This window comes from Jaculus jaculus, chromosome X (assembly GCF_020740685.1).
Source record: "Jaculus jaculus isolate mJacJac1 chromosome X, mJacJac1.mat.Y.cur, whole genome shotgun sequence".
Classification (NCBI taxonomy): Eukaryota; Metazoa; Chordata; class Mammalia; order Rodentia; family Dipodidae; genus Jaculus; species Jaculus jaculus.
Genome location: NC_059125.1, coordinates 55,144,202 through 55,168,526, shown reverse-complemented (window position 1 = coordinate 55,168,526; position 24,325 = coordinate 55,144,202). Strand labels below are relative to the sequence as shown.

Genomic DNA, 24,325 nt, shown 5'->3' with positions numbered 1-24,325 from the left:
CCTGGTAATGAAAGTTTTAGTGATTTACTTTCTAAATTTTCCTGAATGGGTTTATAATAGGATAATCACCGGTAAGAAAAAATAATGAACAATTTCAATCCAAGCCTCATAACATTTTCAAAGCAAATTTCAGAGGCTTTACTCTGTGAGCAGGGTAAAGCAAGCAGCTAAGAGAGGAGAAGCTGGGCACCATGGAAAAGAACAGGAGACTTCGTGATGTTGCTAGAAAATCTAAGAAAAAGCTAGTGATTCTTGAGAAGGGGAAGGCTCACTCACCTGAGACTGTTTGAAAACATCCTTCCCAACCACGTCCAGGTTTGAGGGGTCTTTGATGGAACTAACATACTCAGAAACAGCCTTGATTACCACGTCACAAGGTGGGAGAACCAGCTGATGAGCTCGGACCTAGTAAAGGGACAATGACATTAGAGATGAATCACTAAGACAACGGTAGTTGGGGATGAGACACGGAATTTAATGGTGTTTTTTTTATTGTTGTTGTTTGGCTTTTTTTTTTTTTTTTGAGGAAGGGTTTCATTCTAGTCCAGACTGACCTAGAATCCATTATGCAGTCTCAGGGTGACCTTGAACTCATGGCGACCCTCCTACCTCTGCCTCCCGAGTGCTGGGACCAAAGGGGTGCATCACAATATCCAGCTCCAGAATTCAACTTTAATATATCCATTGAGGGGAACATTTTATAAAAAGATTTCCTCCTAATTCTCAGTTCAGAACACCTGGAAAATATAGGAAGTTATAAAGCTAAAAAGCAACATTCAAGTTGGATTTGGTGTTAAATGGCTATAAGTCCATCAATTGGGAGGCTGAGGTGAAAAGGACTTTGAGTTTAAGGCCAGGGTGAGCTGCATAGTGAGTACCAAGCCAGCTTGGACTACACAGTAAGACCCAAAGAAACAAACATCCATTATCTATCATCTTCCTACTATCTTACAACACTGCCAGAATTAATCAGTTCATTTTCATGAGACGTTTTGGCTGCTTCCAATTTTTTTCTATTAAAAGTAATGCTGCTGGGCGTGGTGGCGCATACCTTTAATCCCAGCACTTGGAAGGCAGAGATAGGAGGATTGCCGTGAGTTCGAGGCCACCCTGAAACTCCATAGTGAATTCCAGGTCATCCTGGGCTAGAGTGAAACCCTATCTCAAAAAGAAAAAAAAAAAAAAAGTAACGCTGCACTCCATGGGAAGGAATACATCTCTGATAATGAAAACTTAAAACAGGGGTAGTAATGAGCCTTAGGGGTGTACTGTCTGCTGCTGTCTGGCTAAATGTATATACTATGCTCAGCAAACTGCCCAGTAAGCAGTTCTCTTAATGTTCATACCCTTATATTAACGCTACTCTCACTTTGGGTAGAGAATCTTCTCTTTTCAGATGGCAGTGACCTTGGGATGACTCAGAAGGTATCGTAGTGCTGGAAAGAAGTGACTGGCGTACTGAGTAACATCTCGATCACACTTTCCAAGACTCAAGGTCTAAGGTGGAAGAGGTGGTGGAAACAATGTAAGAGCCACAGGAAGGGTAAGCCTCCTTGCAATGTGCTCCCTCCAGACACAAAATGGCCTGGATATCCATGACCTCACAGGGCCTGACACTACCTACACAAGACCATCATAAGAGGAGGAAAAGATCATGACATCAAAATAAAAGAGGGACTGATTGAGGGGGGAGGGGATATGATGGAGAATGGAGTTTCAAAGGAGAAAGTGTGGGGGGGGGTATTACCATGGGGTATTTTTTATAATCATGGAAGTTATTAAAAAAAATTTGAAATAAAAAAAATAAACAAAAAAGTACTGCTGGACCAGCACCTGCACACTCCATGGCATAGTGGAGGTCGTGGACCCGCACTTACTCCACTCCAGCTTAACGAGAATCACTGCAGCTACTCCACCAACACTCAGGGTGTCTTCACAACTGGTCTTCAAGTAACAACTAACAGAGCCAAGATCAGCTAAACGTAATGCACACCAATTTGTCTGTTAGTTGGACTAAGGGTATTGGAGGCCAGGGAGCTAGAAAGAGGCAATGTAGGAGATAGGGGAGGGGAGGACTTAAAGGAAGGGTTAGTACATAAGTAAGTAGAGGGGAGGAATATTGGGGGTGAAATGGTCTATGTGAGGTCAGGGGAGGTGTACTGAGAGTGTGGGAGGGTTAATCAACACTAAAGAGGTTAGCCATGTGTGGTGGCGCACGCCTTTAATCCCAGCACTTGGGAGGCTGAAGTAGGAGGATCACTGTGAGTTTGAGGCCATCCTGGGACTACAGAGTGAGTTTCAGGTAAGCCTGGGTTAGAGTGAGATCCAACCTTGAAAAGACCAAAAAAAAAAAAAAAAAAAAAAGAAACCCTGAAGAGGTCATAAATAAACGATATGGAAACCTATTTCTTTGTGAGCTAATTAAAAATTATGGATGTTTTGGGATGGAGAGATGGCTTAGTAGTTAAGGCACTTGCCTGCAAAACCAAAGGACCCAAGTTCAATTCCCCAAGACCTACATAAGCCAGATACACAAGGTGGTATGTGTGTCTGGAATTCCTTTGCAGGGAATGGAGGCCCTGGTGTGCCCATTCTCTCTCTATCTGCCTTTCTCTCTCTCTCTCTCAAACAAATAAATATTTTTAAAATATTTTTGTTGTTTATTTTTATTTATTTAAGAGCAACAGAGAAAGAGAGAGAGAGAGAGAGAATGGGCGCACCAGGGCCTCCAGCCACTGCAAACGAACTCCAGACGCGTGTGCCCCCTTGTGATGTGGATCCTGGGGAACCAAGCATCGAACCAGGGTCCTTAGGCTTCACAGGCAAGTGCTTAACTGCTAAACCATCTCTCCAGCCCAAATAGATATTTTTAATGTAAGTTTTTTTAAAGTGAGAATTTGGGCGAAATTACCTGGTGGGAGTATAAATGCTATGCCTAAAAGCCATAGATTGTTACAGAAAAATATCAGTGCCGGGGTTGGGATACATCCCAGTAAGGTGTTGGTCAGCAAGGTACATGAAGTCCCCAAAACAACCCAGGCATTTCAGAAAGATTCAACCAATGAAAAAAATTCCACATGAACATGAGAAACAATGGAAACATGTCTCCTGCAAAAATTGTCAATCCATTAATAATTGCTCCCAATGATAAGCTACTTAGATGAAATTCCAGGCAAAGAATGTAAAAAAAAAAATATTACAAATATTTTGAAAGAGTACACAAAAAATCTTCTGAATGAATTCCAAAAGAACACAAACACCTAGGTAAAATGAGGAAGTCCATCCAGAATATGAAGATCGAATTTAATAAAGAAACAAATACTCAGCCGGGTGTGGTGGCACATGCCCTGAATCCCAGCACTCGGGAAACAGAGGTAGGAGGATCACCATGAGTTCAAAGTTGTCCTGAGACTACATAGTGAATTCCAGGTCAGCCTAGGCTAGAGTGAGATCCTATCTTAAAAAACAAAACAAACCAAAAAAAAAAAAAAAAAAAAACCAAAAACCAGGACTGGAAATGGCTTAGTGGTTAAGGTGTTTGCCTGCAAAGCCTAACAACCCAAGATTGATTCCCTAGTATCTATGTAAAAGCCAGATGCACAAAGTAGTCATGCACCTGGAGTTTGTTTGCAGTAGCTAGAAGCCCTGGCATGCTCATTCTTTCTCTCTCCTTGGAAATAAATATTTTTAAAAATACATAAGAATGGAACAGTGAAAATCAGAGTAATAAAAGGATGAATTTCCTTAACTTAGTTAAGAATTGGAAACGGGCTGGAGATATGGCTTAGCGGTTAAGTGCTTGCCTCTGAAGCCTAATGACCCAGGTTCGAGGCTCAATTACCCAGGACCCACGTAAGCCGGATGCACAAGATGGTGCATTCATCTGGAGTTCGTTTGCAGTCGCTGGAGGCCCTGGCGTGCCCATTCTCTCTCTCTCTCTCTCCCTCCCTCCCTCTCTCTCTCTCTCTCTCTCTCTCTGTAGCTCTCAAATAATTAAATAAAAAATCAACAAAAAATTTAAAAAAAAAACCTGGAAACAGGATTTGGGAGATGGTGCAGTGGATAAGAGAGCTTTGCCACTTAAGCAAAAGAACCTCAGGCTGGAGACTACTAGCTTTGCCTCCCCAGAACCCACATGAAAAGCTAAGGGTGGTCATGCATGTCTTTATCCCACTCTGGGAGAGTGGCATGGGAAGGCCAGAGAACTATTGAGGCTTTCTAGCTTTCTAATCGATAGTCATTTCAGGCTGAGAAGGAGACCCAGTCTCAAAAAATATGCAAATGAGCAATAGAGAAGACTATCAGACATTCTCCTGTGGCCTCCACACATGCACGGGGCCTGCATTTACAAATACAAACATGTATACAGCATATATCACACACACCACACCACACACATACTCTATATATAGACACAAAAAAATGGAAGTTGGGCTGGAGCGATGGCTTAGTAGTTAAGACTCTTGCCTGCAAAGCCTAAGGACCGAAGTTTGATTCCCCAGTACCCATGTAAGTCAGATGCACAAGGTGGTGCATGCATTTGGAGGTCGTTTGCAGTGGCTGGAGGCCCTGGCATGCCTATTTTCGCTCTTTTTCATCTGCCTCTTTCTGTCTCTCTTAAATAAATATACAAAAAAAAGAAAATCACATTCATACTTCATTGAATGAATATATCATATTTCCCACAAAATAGCCTAGAAATAATTTAATTATCCTACAGTTACCTGCTATAGAATTATGAAAATGTACATAATGGAATTAAGATTGCTTCATGCCTGGTACTGATGAACATTCTAATAAAATGTTTATTATCAATGAGTAAACAAACTTGAGAAAATACTTGGCCTGCATAAGTGAAATTTTATTAGCTATGAAAAAAATGATGCTATAACGGTAAAGAAAAATGGATGGACCTGGAAAGGATTATACTAAGTGAGGTAACCCAGGCCCAGAAAGCCAAGCACCACATGTTCTCTCTCATATGTGGATCCTAGCTACAGATGACTGGGCTTCTGTGTGAGAATGAAAATACTTAGTAGCAGAGGCCAGTAAGTTAAAAAGGAGACATAAAGGGTAGAGAAAGGAAGGGAGGAGGATACTTAATAGGTTGATATTGTATATATGTAATTACAATGATTGTAATGGGGAGGTAATATGATGGAGAATGGAATTTCAAATGGGAAAGTGTGGGGGTGGGGAGGGAGGGAATTACCATGGGATATATTTTATAATCATGGAAAATGTTAATAAAAATTTTTAATTAAAAAAATGATGCTATAAGCCAGGAGTGTTGATGCATGACTTTAAACCCAGCACTTGGGAAGCTGAGGTAAGAGAATTGCTGTGAGTTCCAGGCAAGCCTGGGACTACAGACTGAATTCCAGGTCAGCCTGGGCTAGAATGAGAATCTATCTTGAAAAAGCAAATAAGCTGGGCATGGTGGCACACACCTTTAATCCCAGCACTTGGGAGGCAAAGGTAGGAGGATCATTGTGAGTTAGAAGCCACCCTGAGAACACAGAGTGAATTCCAGGTCAGCCTGGGCTAGAACAAGACCCTCCCTCAAAAAGCCAAAAAAAAAAAAAAAAAAAGAGGTGTATAAACCAGGCATAGTGGCATACGCCTTTAATCCCAGCACTTGGGAGGCAGAGGTTGGAGGATCACCATGAGTTCGAGGCCACCCTGAGACTACATAGTGAATTCCAGGTCAGCCTGGGCCACAATGAGAATATACCTCAAAAAAACAAAAACAAAAAGGGGGTGGACAGCATACCTGAGAAGTGACACCTGAAGCTATCCTGTGGCTTCTATATTCATATGCACAAGCGTGTGTGCCCACATACACATGAACACACATAAACACCATACAAGCATGCAAAATAAAATGTTCTAAGTGAAAAAATGATAGCAGAAATATAAGAAGGGGTCAGGTGCTATTACAATTTGGTAGGCCGTGAGATGTCTGAGTAACGGGTCATTAGGATATTTTTAATGAAAATGGCATGCTCTGAGTCTTTTTTTTTCTTTTTATTACTGTATATTAATTATGCAAAATATTGAATTTCATTATGATTTTCCTATATATGTAACTGAAATACTTTGATCATATTCATTACTCTTTCTAGCCACAGCAAGTGAACCATAGATGCATGTGCCACCATGTGCATCTGGCTTACAAGAGTACTGAGGAATCAAACCTGAATCCTCAGGCTTCACAGGCAAGCGCCTTAACTGCTAAGCCATCTCTCCATCACACCCTTCACACTTGAATTATTTTACACAGATAAAATGAGACATATTCATTATGTTAACGATCAGCTTTGGGCACTCGAGATAAAGCTCAGTGGTAGAGTACTTGCCTACTATGCCTAAGGTTCTGGCTTCAATACCCAGTACCAATAAAAACAAATTCAAGAATAGCCTTTGTTCTCCATTTTCCCAAAATATGAAAATAGCATAAGACATAGTAACTCAGGACACATTATAAAATGATATAATTATTTCACAAATGGCTAATTTGGTCTCACTTTGAGAGTGCCTAAAATTTACTTTTTTTTTTCAATACTGGGGATTGAACACAGAGCCTCACACATTAGGTAACCTCTCTACATTAAACTTCAGCCAAAAATACTTTCTCTTAAATGACATTTAAGTTATCAACAAACAAAAAAAGAATTATTGGGTTCAAGAGGTGGCTTAGAGGTTAAGGTGCTTGCTGGCAAAGGACCCAGGTTCAGTTCCCCAGTGCCCACGTAAGGCAGGTGGCACAAGATGGCACATGCATCTGGAGTTTATCGCAGTGGTTAGAGGCCCTGGTGTACCCATTCTCTCTATCTGTCTCTTTCTCTCAAATGAAAACATAAAATAAAATTGTTAAATACATACATATATAATGAGGGTAGAGAGATGGCTTAGAAGTTAAGGTGCTTGCCTACTAAGTCTAAAGACCCAGGCTGGATTCCCCACTAACCACTTAAGCCAGATACACAAGATGGAGCATGCACCTGGAGCTCGTTTGCAGTAGCTGAAGACCCATTCTCTCTTTCTTTCTCCTTCTCTCAAATAAACATTAAAAAATAAAATGATTCCAGCCGGGTGTAGTGGCACACACCTTTAATCCCAGCACTCAGTAGGCAGAGGTAAGAGGATTGCTGTGAGTTCGAGGCCACCCTGAGACTCCATAGTGAATTCCAGGTCAGCCTGGAACAGAGTGAGACCCTACCTTGAAAAAACAAAATAAATACATAAATAATATAATAAAATAATCTAATAAATATATAATAAAAAAAGGGGGCTGGAGAAATGTCTTAGTGGTTAAGCACTTGCCTGTGAAGCCTAGGGACCCCGGTTCAAGGCTTGATTCCCCAGGACCCACATTAGTCAGATGCACAAGGGGGCACACGCATCTGGATTTTGTTCACAGTGGCTGGAGGCCCTGCATGCCCATTCTCTCTCTCTCTCTCTCTCTCTTTCTCTCTGTGTCGCTCTCAAATAAATAAAGAAAAAGAAAAAGAAAATAATTATATAATAAAAAAAGAATTATTGTTCTGGGTGTGGTGGCGCACGCCTTTAATCCCAGCGCTCGCAGTTGGGAGGCAGAGGCAGGAGGATTGCCATGAGTTCAAGGCCACCCTGAGATTACATAGTGAATTCCAGGTCAGCCTGGGCTACAGTGAAACCCTACATTGAAAAACAAACACACAAAAGAATTACTGAGACTTCTTGTAAGAGGAATACTTGATTTCCCTCCCTACAGCTGAGCTACCCCATGTTCATGTCTTTTTTTCATATAAATTCTGCATATGAAGGGAAACATGCAATTCTTGTCACTATAAGTGTGGCTATTTAACATGATAGTCTACAGTTCCACTCATTTTCCTGAAAACAATGATTTCATTCCTTATGGCTGGCTGAATAATATTCCATCGTGTGTGTGTGTGTGTGTGTGTGTGTGTGTGTGTGTGTGTGTGTGTTTCTTTATCCATTCATCCACAGATGGATATCTAAGCTGATTCCATCCTTAGCTACTGTAAATAGTGCAATGACAAATATGGATGTCCAAATATCTTGGATTGTAAATGTTGATTTAAGTTTCCTTCAAGTATATATCTAGGAGTGATAATAGCTAGATCACATGGCAGTTTTATTTTTTTTAATATTTTTATTTATTTATTTGAGAGTGACAGACACAGAGAGAAAGACAGATAGAGGGAGAGAGAGAGAATGGGCGCGCCAGGGCTTCCAGCCTCTGCAAACGAACTCCAGACGCGTGTGCCCCATTGTGCATCTGGCTAACATGGGACCTGGGGAACCGAGCCTCGAACCGGGGTCCTTAGGCTTCACAGGCAAGCACTTAACCGCTAAGCCATCTCTCCAGCCCTATTTTTTAATTTCTTATTCAGTAACCTCCACACTCAGTCCCATAGCAACTGGACCCATCAACAGTGTATAAAGGTTTCTTTGATTTTGCATCCTTGCTAGCATTTGTGGTTTGTTTTCTTGCAGACAGCTACTGGAACCGGGGTGAAATATAATCTCAATTTAATTTGTCTTGCATTGCTCTGGTGCCTTACTTGCTACTTGTACTTCTTTTGAGAAGGGTCTCTTTGCCTCTTATGTCTATTTATTAACTGGATTATTTGTTCTTTTGTTGCTTATTTTTTATTCTTTATATATTCTAGATATTAATTCCCTGCTGAACAAATATTTGGCAAAGATTTTCTCACATTTTGTTAGCCTGTCTACTCATTCTGGCAATTGACTACTTTGATGTGTACTTTTAATTTTTTTAATATCCATTCATTTTTATTAATTTATTTGAGAGAAAAAGGGAGTGAAGGAGGGAGGGAGAGGAGAGAGAGAGAGAGAGAAAGAGAGAGAGAGAAAAAATGGGTGTGCCAGGGCCTCCAGCCACTGCAAATGAACTCCAGACACATTCACTACCTTGTACATATGGCTTATGTGGGTCCTGGGGAACTGAACTGAGGTCCTTTGGCTTTGCAGGAAAATGCCTTAACCACGAAGCCATCTCTCCAGCCCAATACCTTTTATTTGGAGGTGATCTCATTTGTTATATCTTGCTATTACTACCTGGGCTATTGAAGTCCTCTTCAAAAAGTCATTACCTATGCTGATAGGATGAAGTACTTTTCCTATGTTTACCTCTGATGGTAACATTTTATTTTATTTTTAAAAATTATTTATTTGGGGTCTGGATAGATGACTTAGTAGTTAAGATGCTTGCATGCAAAGCCAAAGGACTTTGGTTTGATTTCCCAGGAGCCAAGTAAACCAGATGCACAAATGGGTGCACGTGTATGGAGTTTGTTTGCACTGGGTAGAGGCCTTGGCGTGCCCATTCTCTCTCTCTCTCTGCCTCTTTCTCTCTCTCAAATAAATAAATAATAAATAAATAAATAAAGTATATTTTAAAAAATATTTATTTTGAGAGAGAGAGAGCAAGCACATAGGCAAACTAGAGCCCCTTGCTGCTACAAATGAACTCCAGAGGCATGTGCCACTTTGTGCATCTGACTTTACATGGGTACTGGGGAATCAAACCCAGGCCTACAAGCATTGCAAGCGAACACCTATAACCTCTGAGCCATCTTCCAGGCCCACATATCAATTTTATTTTATTTACTGGCAAGAGAGATTGTGTGGTGAGAGAGAGATAATGCACTAGGGCCTCTTGATGCAGTAAACAAACTCCAGGGGTATTGGCCACATTGTGCATCTGGCTTCTATGTGGGTACTGGGGAATCAAATCTAGGCCAGCAGGCTTTTTAAGCAAGTGCCTTTAACTGCTGAACCATTTCACCAGCCTCTGAAGGTAACACTTTAATTCAAAGGTTCATCTGTGGTTATACTGAAAATAGATGAAGGTAGGAAGAACATAAAGGAAAGACCAATGTTAGAAAGCTGTTTTAATATTAAGGGCAGATGTTTGTATCACTTTTTGCATATGGCTTATATGGGTATGGGTGGCTTGGGACTTGAACCTAGACTGGCAGGCTTTGCAAGCATCTTTAACTACTAAACAATCTTCCCAGCCCCTATTTATTTATTTGAGAGAGAAATAGAAAGATAGAGAATGGGCATGCCAGGATATCAGCCATGAGAAACAAACTCTAGACGCATGTGCCACTTTGTGCATGTGGTTTATGTGGGTCCTGGGAAATTGAACTTGGGTCCTTTGGCTTTGCAGGCAAGTGCCCTAATGTTTAAGCTATCTCTGGAGTCCGCCTATTTTATTTATTAACATGGATCATGCACAGCCAGACATGGTAGCACACACCTGTAATGTCAGCGGTTGGGAAGCTAAAGCAGGAGAATTGAGAGTTCAAGGTCATCCTGGGTGAGACTTTGTGCCTCACCCTGCAAACAAACAAATGAACAAACAACCAAAAAGAATTATGGTTATACACAGGAAAGAAACAATGAAGAGAGGAAAACTGATGATGCAGGAGAAAGAAAAGACCTGCTAAACCAGTGTCCTTAAATTAGCAAAAGTAAATAGGACCTAGTATAAATAATGGAATTAGTCTTAGACAGAAAAAGAAGTCATCCACATTCACCAGGAGGCAGCAGAACATGCAGGCAACACAGACACAAGTGGGTAAGGTAAAAAGGGAAGGTAAGTCTATGGAAATTCTCCTCCCACTACTTCCATTATCTCAGTAGAAGAGAAAGTGAGATCATATAATGTGGGTGAGCCAGTGAAGAGAAAGAATTAGAGGCTACAGGAGAAACAAAGAAATAAACATGTGAGACAGTGAAGGAAATAGAACATATCACCAACTTTTTTTTTCAATTTTATTTATTTATTTATTTATTTATTTATTTATTTATTGCAAGGAGAGAGAATAGGTATGCCAGGGCTTCTAGCCACTGCAAACAAACTCTAGATATGTGTACCACTTTGTGCATCTGGCTTTACATAGGTACTGGGAAACTGAACCCAGGTCATTAGCGTTTGCAAGTAAGTGCCTTAACCTCTGAGCCATCTCTCCAGGCTCAGCCTTGCTGTTTTTATAAAACTCATCCTCACAGGAACCCATTAAGGAAGCCCAGCATATCACCAACTTTTATTGCCACCGAAAGTGTAGGAGGGCATTGGTCTTTCCATAGTCTTAACAGCAGTAGACCAACTTAAATATTTGCTAAACTATTAATAAAAATTATCACAATGCTCAATTGTACAATATATATGGTAGATCATTTGTAAGGTTGAATACTTAGATACTATTGTTAAATATATTTCTTCTTTTGTGGATTTTCTGAATCCGGCCTTTAATTACTGTTTCATAACTGGTATATTAGTATTTTTCTTAAGTTTGCATTAAACATTATCTTTGAAATATCTTAAATCTAATGAAAAATTTTCATTATTATTTCATTTCACTAAAATTCAGTCAAAATTCAATGTCTCCTAATCTGCACAGGTAGAAAATAGGACATTTTACCTTAAGTGATGCAAGAGGATGTTCTGGTCCCAAAAGGCTCCAGTGAAAAGCAGCCAGGTCCTCATCAGGAAGAATGTGGTTACCTATAAAACAGACATGTTGTTTACTGACTATTCAATTGTTTTATTAGAACCTCTAATCCATGAAAAGGGTCTCAAGTGGGCTGGAGAGACAGCTTAGCGGTTAAGTGCTTGCCTGTGAAGCCTAAAGACCCCGGTTCAAGGCTCAATTCCCCAGGACCACGTTAGCCAGAAGCACAAGGGGGCGCACGTGTCTGGAGTTCGTTTGCAGTGGCTGGAGGCCCTGGCACACCCATTCTCTCTCTCTCTCTATCTGCCTCTTTCTCTCGGTCACTCTCAAATAAATAAATAAAAATGAACAAATAATTAAAAAACAAAGAAAAGGGTCTCAAGAGAGAAAATAACTGAATGTTTCACATAGCCTATATTCTTCTCCCCCCCTTTTTTTCAAGATAGAGTCTCACTCTAGCCCAGGCTGACCTGACTCTGGAGTTACAGGCTAGCCTTGAACTCATAGTGATCCTACTTCTTTCTGACTCCCCAGTGCTGGGATAAAAGGCATACACCACTATGTCCAGCTGGCCTATATTCTTTTCTTTTCTTTTTCTTTCTTTTTTTTTTTTATTTTCGAGGTAGGGTCTCACTGTAGCTTATGCTGACCGGGAATTCACTATGGATTCTCAGGGTGGCCTCGAACTCATGGCGATCCTCCTACCTCTGCCTCCCGAGTGCTGGGATTAAAGGCGTGCACCACCACACCCGGCTTTTTGGCCTATATTCTTAATATAATAATTATAGTAGCTACCTATAGACTACTATGTATCATGTGCATTAAATGTATCATCTTTATAACAACTAGGCATCTTAATCTTATCTCCATTTTCTAAACAAAGAAACTGAGGTTCAGGCAAGTTTGATAGGTTCAAACCAAGACTGTCTGATTCCACAGCCCATGTTATTACCTGTAATAATAATGTGTAACTACCTAGTAGTCATGCTGACATTTATAATAATCACGACCAAATCATTGACTCCCTGACAAGTGAAGAGCATTTTACATCTCATCTCACTTAACCTCATTAATACCATGAGGTATTACTCTTCCCATTTCACAGATGAGGAAACTGAAACCAGGGAAATATGACTTCAGTGATTTGTACAAGGCCTAATTCCAATTAGGTTATCCAAGCTCATGTTGTTTGGGTTTATGCAGTAGATGTCACAACTGATATAGCATACCAACGTTCACTCTGTCAGTACTAGCAAAATTAATTTAAAGAAACATCAATTCTCTGGAGTTTACTTTGAGATATACCTTAAAAAGAAAGACGGAAAACTAGATGGGGAGACACATGCCTATAATCCCAACACTTGGAAGGCTAAAGGCAGTCTGTGCTATACAATAAAAGCCTATATTAAAAACAATAATAAGGGCTGGAGAGATAGATGGCTTAGCGGTTAAGTGCTTGCCTGTGAAGCCTAAGGACCCCAGACCCCGGTTCAAGGCTCGATTCCCCAGGACCCATGCCATATGCACAAGGGGGCACATGCATCTGGAGTTTGTTTGCAGTGGCTGGAGGCCCTGGCGTGCCCATTCTCTCTCTCTCTCTCTCTTTGCCTCTTTCTCTGTCACTTTCAAATAAATAAATAAACAAAAAACAAAAATTCAAATAAAAAAAAAACAATAAACCAGCACTCGGGAGACAGAGGTAGGAGGATCACCATGAGTTTGAGGCCACCCTGAGACTACATAGTGAATTTCAGGTCAGCCTGGGCTAGAGTGAGCCTCTACCTCAAAAAAACAAAATAATAACAACAATAATAATAAAACAATAAAAAGAAGTCCAACTGTTATAAAACTTCAATATGAGTGAGGCATGGTGGCACACACCTTTAATCCCAGCACTTGGCAGGCAGAGGTAGGATCATCTCCATGAGTTCGAGGCCACCCTGAGGGTACATAGGGAATTCCAACAATAAAAGTAAAATAAATAAAAGAAAAAAGAAAAGGGTACATTTATGGATGGAGGGATAGATATGAAAAAGCAAGCACAGGGCTGGAGAGATGGCTTAGTGGTTAAGCGCTTGCCTGTGAAACTAAGGACCCCAGGTTGAGGCTCGATTCCCCAGGACCCACGTTAGCCAGATGCACAAGGGGGCGCACACATCTGGAGTTCGTTTGTAGTGGCTGGAGGCCCTGGCACACCCATTCTCTCTCTCTCTTTATCTGCCTCTTTCTCTCTCTGTTGCTCTCAAGTAAATAAATAAAAATGAACAAAAAATTAAAATATATCATATAAAAAAGAAAAAGCAAGTACAATAAAATGTTAATGGTAGAATACACGTGGTGGATATAGGGTTTTCACTGAAAACTTCAATTTTGCTACATGTTGCTTGAAATTTTCATCATGGACAGCAAAAAAGCAACAAAGAGATCATCTAAATCTAGATATTGATAAGTGAATGCTAATAGTCTAAGTAGAAAAACAAAGTTGTCTAGGAACAGGGAAACATTTAGCCTAAGACAGTATTCAGCATATAATACATAAAAAGTAACAAAAGAAAAGATTTAGGAGAAATCAAACCATAGTCTGGAGTACCCTACATTTCATCAAACATATTGAATTTTTTTGTTTTGTTTTGTTTTGTTTTTGGGTCTCACTCCAGCTCAGGCTAACTTGGAAGTCTCAGAGCATCCTCAAACTCACAGCAATCCTACTTCTGCCTCCCAAGCGCTGGGATTAAAGGCGTGTTCCAGCACGCCTCGCTCATATTGAAGTTTTATAACAGTCTACAAAGAGGTCAAATGCCTGCTGGTTCTTCCACAGCAGTGTTTGGTATGAGGACTTTTAAAAAAGACAAATCCAATAATGACTAGTTTTCATAATTTAACAAAGTAAGAGGAAACGTAGCCAATCGCTGGACTATCTCTTTGGACTACCTACCTAGTAGTGCAGCAAATATAGGAAAATTCATCCGCTTCAAGCCCAGCTGCTTCGCTACTTCCTGCATGAGGAACTGGTTGGTAGTAAGGTTCTTCCCATTCCAGCTCAGCTTCAGAGCATGGGAACTGTAGTAAGAAGGAATATTATAGAGAGCATACTCGGAGTCATGGGCAAGAAGGCCATGGAAGCCATTTTCCCTAAAAAAAGCTACCACTTCCAAATGGTGGTCTTCAAGGCTCTGAAAGACCTAAAAAAGAAGAAAAAGAGAACATATTATGCTACAGAAAATAATCTATATCTTGTTTGAATTCAGGAAGGTTAGCAACTAAATTTGTAATATGGCAAAGTTTACAATTATTTGCGACCGATTCACTGTTTAAAAAGAACATACCCCTCTACCAGCCTAGAATTTTATTATACCTGTAAGTGCAGATAGCATTGTACATGTGATCACTCAGCCAGTCTTTGTTTGTCTTTCATGAAACGTGATGTGAGAATATTTAAAATCTGAATATTGAAATTAACACACTTTATATTTCTCTTTTTTAATTTTTATTTATTTATTTGAGAGCAACAGACAGAGAAAGAGGCAGAAAGAAAGAGAATGGGCACGCCAGGGCCTCCAGCCACTGCAAATGAGCTCCAGACGCGTGCTCCCCCTTGTGCATCTGGCTAATGTGGGTCCTAGGGAGTTGAGCCTCGAACCGGGGTCCTTAGGCTTCACAGGCAAGTGCTTAACCACTAAGCCATCTCTCCAGCCCACACTTTATATTTCTTAAATCTTTATTTCAAATAACAACAGTGATGACTTTGGAAAGATACTAATATGGTTATTTGTTGCTCAGTATCTATGTGCCATGCATATTCTACCTACATTATCCTATTAGAACAACCATGGCAAGGTATATATGAATGAAAACATTTAGACATGGAAATAGAGGGGAAAAAAACATAAGTTTTTCTCTTTCTTGTTTAAGTTCTCATTTTTATTCCCTTAGAAACACCTTAAGGAACAAACCCACAGGGTACTTGGAAGTAGGTCCTTCTGGAGAAGGGAACCTTTCAACAGGGCTCACCACAGGGAATCAACATAGGATACTTCCAACAGACAGAGTTCAGAAACTTCTCCCCATTTTAAAAAGGGGAAATGGGTTAGAGAGATGGCTTAGCGACTAATGTGCTTGCCTACAAAGCCAAAGGACCCCAGTTCAATTCCTCAGGACCCACATAAACCAGAAGCACAAGGTGTCACATGTATCTGGAGTTCGTTTGCAGTGGCTGGAGTTCCTAGCGCGCCCATTCTCTTGCTCTCTATTTGTCTCTTTCTCTCTCAAATAATAATTAAATAAAAATGTTTTTAAAAATGAGGAAACTAGCCGGGCATGGTGGCCCATGCCTTTAATCCCAGCATCCGGAATCAGAGATAGGAGGATCACCTTGAGTTTGAGGCCACCCTGAGACTATGTAATGAATTCCAGGTCAGCCTGGGCTAGACTGAGATCCTACCTTGAAAAACAAACGGGGAGGGCTGGAGAGATGGCTTAGTGGTTAAACACCTGCCTGTGAAGCCTAAGGACCCCAGTTCGAGGCTCAACACCCCAGGACCCACGTTAGCCAGATGCACAAGGGGGCGCACGCCTCTGGAGCTCATTTGCAGTGGCTGGAGGCCCTGACGCGCCCATTCTCTCTCTCTGCCTGTTTCTCTGTCTGTCACTCTCAAATAAATAAATTTTAAAAAATGGGGAAACTAAGACTTAAAGAGGTTAGCTGCATAATGAGTGAGTGGCAGACAGGGTTAAAACTTGGGCTGATCAAACTCCTGAATCCCCACTTCTACTGTACTGGGTACAAGATCCTGGACAGCACTTCCTGGACATACCTCTTTCACTGCACTTGAAGCACACCAAAGTTATCTGAACACTGGTTCCACCAGACTAAGTTCCTTGACTCCAGAGACTTTATTTCTGGCTCTCACATAAGACAGACCTGGTGCATAGTGACACAGATGACATGGTGGCATACACCTTTAATCCCAGCACTTAAAGCTAGGAGGAATATCACGAGTTCGAGGCCACCCTGAGATTATGTAGTGAATTCCAGGTCAGCCTGGGCTAGCGCAAAAAAAAAAAAAAAAAAAAAAAAAAGTAATATGATTGAGAATGGAATTTCAAACGGGAAAGTGTGGGGGTGGGGAGGGAGGGAATTACCATGGGATATATTTTATAATCATGGAAAATGTTAATAAAAATTAAAAAAAAAAAAAAAAAAAAAAAAAAAAGATGAAGCTGGCCATAGTGGCACATGCTTTAATCCCAGCCCTCAGGAGGTAGAGGTAGGAGGATCGCTATGAGTTTGAGACTGCCTGAGACTACGTAGTGAACTCCAGGTCAGCCTGGACTAGAGTGAGACCCTACCTGTGAAAACTGAAATAACTTTTTAAAAGGACAAAGATGATAATGCTTATATTCAGATCAAAATGCCAGACAGGGGCTAGAGAGATGGCTTAGCAGTTAAGGTGCTTGCCTGCAAAGCCAAAGGACCCAGGTTCGGTTCCCCAGTACCCATGTAAGCCACATGCATAGGGTGGCACTTGTGTCTGGAGTTTGTTTGGAATGGCTGAAGGCCCTGGCACGCTCATTCTCTCTCTTTCTCTATCTGCCTCTTTCTATTTCTAACGAAGTAAATAAATATATTTTCTAATGCCAGACAGGGGGCTGGAGATATGACTTAGTGGCTAAGGTGCTTGCCTGCAAAACCAAAGGACCCACGTTTAATCCCCTGTACCCACATAAGCCAGATGCACAAGGGGACACACACCCCCCCAAATAAATAAATAATAAAATATTTTTAAATGCCAGACAGTTTATACGCAATAGTTAGAAACTACAAGGAAAGTATTCCCACGCTTTTAACAATTGCTTCTATTAATTGTCAACTTAATTATCCACATAGGCTTTGGCAGGCAGACAATGGGAATTGTGTATCTTTGATGATGTCATAAGACACTGGAGTCCAACATTTAAGTATGCAGAATATTTCTTAAGGTCAATGTTCTAATATGTATGTGACAGCAGCCAGGAAATCAGGCAAGCAGTAAGCATATGGCCTGAGGGTTATGGCACCATGTGGTGGAAATAACTATCATCTTCTTTGTACAGAAGCACTTCTACTGCTTGTGAGAATTACTCAATTTGCAGATTCTAAGGTCAAAGAAAATGTTAATGTTACAGAAAATGGCATCTCAGCAGTAGGTACATTGAAGAAACTCAAGTGTGACTGTAAACACTGAAGATAAAGAAGCTGCTCAGATTTTCAACTGTTCCTGTGATCTGATCAAAAGAAATCACCCAGCACTCCTTGGTAGGCAGAGGGAGGAGGATCACTATGAGTTCAAGGCCACCCTGAGACTCCATAGTGAATTCCAGGAGAGGCTGAGCTAGAGTGAGACCCTACCTGAGGGGGGGAGAAAAGAAAGAAATGACCCAATCCTTCTTGATCCACACAATACCAATCTACCCAACATACTCAGTACAGCTGCTAAAGAGGCTGCCTGAGGTCATAAACATGAAGAACCTCAGGAGAAATATACCTGCCTAATGTAATTTTCCAAACTTCTGGAGGATGGTGGACTGAATACATAGCACAGCTCATCCTGAGCAGCGGGCTGCCACACAGGGGCCTTGGATTCTGCTTAAAGGGCCTTAGGATCAACCCACCTGGAAACTAACTCCAACTACATGTTGACCCTTCTGCTTATATAAGACAACAATGCCAGCAAAACTCAAGGAATGTTCAACAGTGGGTTGTAAGTTCTGAAAACCCTAGATGGAGTTTGTGGTGCAGGAGAATAAACTAAGAGCCTTGAACATACTACGTGCACTCTAACGCTGAGCTACTTGCCAAGCCTTGAGTGGAACTTTAAAAATCTTTTTCTGTTCATTCTTGTATCTCTAGTACATAGAATACTTGGGGGGAGCTGACAGAAAATGAACTGACTCAAGTTTTCAACAGTATTTACTACCTCGGGCACTTATCTAGGTGTGGTGATAAGGCAGTGAACAAAGATAAAATCTTGGTGTTCAAGGAGCCAAGGTGGTAGTGACTGCTCTCTTAAGACAGACACTGGACTAGGCAATTTAAAGCATATCTAAAGTGGGCATGTAGCATACACCTCTAATCCCAGCACTTGGAAGGCTGAGGCATGAGGAGTCGCTCAATTTTTTTTTTTTTTTTGTTTTTTGTTTTTCGAGGTAGGGTTTCACTCTGGCTCAGGCTGACCTGGAATTCACTATGTAGTCTCAGGATGGCCTTGAACTCTCGGTGATCCTCCTACCTCTGCCTCCCGAGTGCTGGGATTAAAGGCATGCACCACCACGCCCGGCTGAGTCGCTCAATTTTGAGGCCAGACTGGTCCTAGGATGAAGAGTAAGTTCAAGGCCATCCTGGGCTATGTAACAAGACTATTTTTTGTCCATTTTTATTTATTTGAGAGCAACTGACAGAGAAAGAGGCAGAGAGAGAGAAAGAGAGAGAGAGAATGGACGCTCCAGGGCCTCCAGCCACTGCAAACGAACTACAGACGGGTGCACCCCCTTGTGCACCTGACTTATGTGGGTCCTGGAGAATTGAGTTTTGAACCAGGGTCCTTAGGCTTCACAGACAAGCGCTTAACTGCTAAGCCATCTCTCCAGCCCAAGACTATTTTTTTAAAAAGATATATTGGGCTGGGAAAATGGCTCAGTTAGGGCACTTGCCTTCAAAGCCTAACGACCTGGGTTTGATTCCTCCAGTGCCCTCTTAAGAGTCATGTTCATTTGCAGCATCTGGAGCCCTGGCACACCCATTTTCTCTCTCCCTCTCTTTTTGAAAACAAAACCATTTTATAGGTTATTAAAAAGATCTATCTTTAATTAAAATTTATATATTTACTTGCAAGCAGGGAGAAAGGTAATGGGCACACCAGTGCCTCCTGCCACTGGAAAAAGAACTCCAGATGTGTGCACCACGTTATGCATCTAGTTTTATGTGGGTACTGGGTATCTGAACCAGGGCTTCCAGGCTCTGCAAGCAAGCTCCTTTTAACCACTAAGCCTACTCTCTAGGCCCTAAAAAGATACATCTTTTGTTGTTGCTGTTGTTTGTTTGTTTGAGTGTAGGTACACTTGCCTGCAGGGGTGGGAGCAGAATGTCAGTTGTCCTGCTCCATTGCTGTCCTGTCCATTCTTTCTTGGAGTGTCTTACTGAACCCCAGAGCTTGCTGATTTTCATAATCTTTAGCAATGATCCAGTCTCTGCTCCTGTATGGAACTGGGGCAGAGTGTCTTGAGGACTGAACGCAAAGCAGTGTTTTAGGCCTAGTAGGTGCTCTTAATCACTGAGCCATCTTGAGACAAGGTCTTTATCTGTACATAGCTCAGGCTATTCTCAACTCAATAATGTAGCCAAGACTGGCCTTCAACCCATGGGGATCCACCTGCTTCAGCCTCCTAAGTGCTGAGATGACAAACAGGCTCAGCGGGATCATTACATTTAAAAATATATATATATCCTCCTTTAACTTGGAATTAGAAGCCTGATGCTTATGAATGCTGAGATGCCACTAGATTTGATGTGGGTTTTTTTTGTTTGTTTGTTTGTTTTTTGTTTTTCGAGGTAGGGTCTCACTCGAGCCAGGCTGACCTGGAATTCACTATTTAGTCTCAGGGTGGCCTCAAACTCACGGCGATCCTCCTACCTCTGCCTCCCGAGTGCTGGGATTAAAGGCGTGTGCCACCATGTCTGGCTAGTTTTTTTTTAATTATTATTTTTTATTAACAACTTCCATGATTATAAACAATAGGCCATGGCAATGCCCTCCCTTCCCCCACTTTCCCCTTTGAAACTTCATTCTCCATCATATCTCCTTCTTCCTCTCAATCAATTTCTCTTTTATTTTGATGTCATGATCTTTTCCTCCTATTATGATGGTCTCGTGTAGGTAGTGCCAGGCACTGTGAGGTCATGGATATCCAGGCCATTTTGTGTCTGGAGGAGGACATTGTAAGGAGTCCTACCCTTCCCTTTGTTTCTTACATTCTTTCTGCCACCTCTCCACCTAGGACTTATGTTTTTATGTCTCTCTCTCTCTCTCTTCTCTCTCTCTCTCTCTCTCTCTCTCTCTCTGTCTCTCTCTCTGTGTGTGTGTGTGTGTGTGTGTGTGTGTGTGTCTTGGGGATGGAAACCAGGGTTACATGCTTAGTAGGTCAGTGCTCAACCAGTATCTTGAAGAACAGTACTTAATCTTGTTTCCTTTTACTAGGAATGATTAATCTGACCCCACTTCATAACAAAAAAAAGAGTTATTTAGAAATGCAGATATTTCCAAGGACGTTTAAAATAGTGTTTTTATAAGCCCGGAGGGGTGGTGCACGCCTTTAATCCCAGCACTCAGGAGGCAGAGGTAGGATGATTGCCGTGAGTTCGAGGCCACCCTGAGACTCCATAGTGAATTCCAGGTCAGCCTAGGCTAGAGTGAGACCCTACCTCGAAAAATCAAAACAAAAAAAATAGTGTTTTTATATTTAGGGGTAAGTACCCCCCCCAGGTTTATACAATTCTGGTATTGAATGACATCATGTTACATTTTCACTGTCATAACATGACAAATGAATATTCTGTAGGTCTTCATTCACAGTAGGAACATTGATATTAAACAATATTTATTCTTAAACAATATTTATTATTATTTTAAACAATATTAAACAATATTTATTCATTTTAACAAAATACGTCAGAGAGAATTTTCTGAAATTCAAAACCACAACACAATTAATTGTGTAAATGTAATTCAAGCCATCACTTATTTGAACCAATTTCAGCAAAAGAAAGTTAGCCAGTTACTCTCTTGCTAAATCAGCTTCCCAAAGGCATAATTTGTTAAGAAATAAGCAAATACAGCCATATATTTGTAAAAGTATTTATGAAGAAATCTGCTTTTATTTGAAACATTTATATGAGTTGTAAAGTCAATCACACAAGGCAAATATTTCATTTCAGTTTTTACAGCTGTGCTGATTAGTCTCTGGATACCAAAAATGTTACTTTTTAAATATCTTTAGTACTACTCCTTAAACTAAGCCAATCAACCTCCACATAATAAGAGTAGATTTCATTAATAACACCTAATAATTCATCAAAGTGCTCAACTCTATTTAGTATTAATCAACATGTTAATTAGGAGTTCCTGATCTGATTCATTCTGATTTTTCTGGTCCAAAGTAAATCTTGATGAGTGATATAGCAAACAGCTTTAGGTGCTTAGAAAATGTTTCTGCTTCAAAAGACAGGTTTCCTAAATCCAACCTGAGAATACTGTAGAGAAGAGCTGTAGTCATGTTTTTGAATTTTGAACAAGCAATATGAAACGTTTTCTCTTCAGGTTCATTCAGTTGTGGCTACACTAGTGTGGGTGATCCACCACTCCCAGCACCCTCCCACTCTGTACCCCCTCCTGCTTCCTCTTCACAGGCACCCTGTTATGCCACATCACTGCCAGTGAATCCTGTGCTCCCCTACAACCTCTGGACCTGTGCCCCTCTGCTCGTCCAGGCATGCCAGACCACTGCTGCTGACATTTTGCTCGGTGTGCCCCTCCCCCGTTCTCCTTAGATGAACCCACGTCATGCCACTGCGCATGTCTTTTCACACTCATCACACTGCAGTTCCTACCATGTGTGACTCTGTGTCCTGCCCTATGTGCTTCCCTCCCCTACGGATATATGAGTCCACCCTCCCACCCTCGCTTGCTCTGTGTGCCCCACCTCTGACCTGGCTGTTAACATGTGTGAGTTCTGGAATTCTTGGCCAATGAAACATCTCCAGATGGGCAAATCCCAATGTAAAAAGCAACTCAAGAAAACCAAAGCAATATATCCCCACCAAGAATTCTTAGTACCATAGAGGCAGAGGCAGAAGGATCAACGTGAGTTTGAGGCCACCCTGAGATTACGTAGTGAATTCCAGGTCAGCCTGGGCTAGAGTGAGACCCTACCTCAAAAAACCAAAATAAATAAGCTGTGCATGGTGGCACATGCCTTTAATCTTAACACTCAGGAGGCAGAGTTAAGAGGATCTCCATGCATTCAATGCCACCCTGAGACTACATAGTCAATTCCAGGTCAGCCTGAGCTAGAGTGAAACCCTGCCTCCAAAAACCAAAAAAGAAAATAAAGACTGGCTAGAGAGGTGGCTTAACACTTAAGGCACTTCCCTGAGAAGCCTACAGACCTAGGTTCAATCCCCAGGTCCCACATAAGCCAGATACACAAGGTGGAACATGCATGTGGAGTTCGTTTGCAGTGGCTGGAGGCCCTGGTGTGCTCCCCCCCATCTCAAATAAAAATAAATTTAAAAACTTAAAAAAAGAAAATGAAGACTAAGAGGTGAATTTCCAGATGTACAAGATCAAAGAAAATTAAAACAAGATGAGATCAATAATTAAAACAGTTCTATAACAAGTAATGAGATTGAAGGAATAATAAAAAAAAAAATCTCCCAAATAGAGCTTGGCCTGGTGGCACATGCCTTTAATCCCAGCATTCAGGAGGCAAAATTAGGAGGATCAATGTGAGTTTGAGGCCACTTTGAGATGACATAGTGACTTCCAGGTCAGCCTTGGCGAGAGTGAGACCCTACCTCGAAAAACAAACAAAAACCTCCCAAATAGATCTAGAAAAGATTATATTAAATAAGGTAACCAATAAATAAATAAATAAGGTAACCTAGGCTAAAAATAGTCAAATACCACATGTTCTCTGTAACGTGTAGAACTTACCTTCAAATGTTTAGCTTTGCAAGAAAGCACCCCTTAATTGCTGAGTCATCTCTCCAACCCATCAAATGTTTAGATTTGCATGTGAGTTGGCATAAGTGTCAGTAGTAGAGGGGATGAAGAGATGGCTTAGTGGTTAAAACATTTGCCTGTGTGTGAAGAAGCATCAGGACCCAGGTTTGATTCTCCAATACCCATGTAAGCCAGATGCACAAGGTTACACAGATCTGGAATTCGTTTGCAGCGGCCAGAAGCTCTGGTGTGACCATTCGTGTGCGCATATCAAAAATATGTGTACATGAGTTATTAAAAAAAACAGTATTAGAGGCCAGGAAGCTAGAAAGGGGCCACGAGGGAAGGAGGAGGGGAGGGCTTAAGGCGAGGGCACAGCAGATAATGTGAAGATAGGCAGGAGAATGCTGGGTCAGGGGAGGGGACAAAGGAGAGGTAGGGGTAGAGTTAATCAAAATATAAGATGTTATGAATAAGACATATAAAAACCTTCTTCATCACTAGCTAATAATATTTTATTTATCTATTTATTTGTTTAATTTTGTTTTTCAAAGTAGGGTCTCCATCTGGCCCAGGCTGTCCTAGAATTAACTATGTAGTCTCAGGGTGGCCCCGAACTCACGGCAATTCTCTTACCTCTGCCTCCCCAGTGCTGGGATTAAAGGCATGTGTCACCATGCCCAGCAACTACCTAATAATATATATGTTTATAAAAGAGAACAGTTTGGGCATAAGTATACTGTGGAGGTAGATAATGTTGCAGAAGTCATAGGTTGTTATTTGAAAATAGTTGATGCCAGGGATGGGATACATTTCAATGAGTTGTTGGTCAGGGAGGCCCCTACTGCCCCCAAAATATTACAGGTTATTGCGAAGGCGCTTAGTTGTTCACCAGAACTAGATGGTAAGACCTATTGCTAGTCTCAACATGCTTGGCTGAAGTACACTAGGAAATCAAGCTGGAGCTGAGCTGGATGCCTCCTCCCTGTTAACTAGCTGTCATGATGAGGAAAAGACATATGTAGACTGTTGGGGGAGAAGTCATCAACAGATTCCTGCCGGTACAGAAAACCT

The 24,325-nt window shown here is 41.2% G+C and overlaps 1 protein-coding gene across 2 annotated transcripts in view; it reads right to left on the bottom strand.

The window, feature by feature from the left end:
* Fam120c (family with sequence similarity 120C) overlaps positions 1 to 24,325 on the bottom strand; it is a 117,352-nt gene that overhangs the window by 66,890 nt on the left and 26,137 nt on the right. For both annotated transcript variants that reach the window (XM_045140145.1, XM_045140146.1), the window contains exons 2-4: positions 14,431 to 14,677; positions 11,466 to 11,548; positions 277 to 405 (exon numbers count right to left, since the gene is read on the bottom strand). In XM_045140145.1, coding sequence (XP_044996080.1) covers positions 277 to 405; positions 11,466 to 11,548; positions 14,431 to 14,677 — 459 coding nt within the window. The remainder of the gene's footprint in view (positions 1 to 276; positions 406 to 11,465; positions 11,549 to 14,430; positions 14,678 to 24,325) is intronic.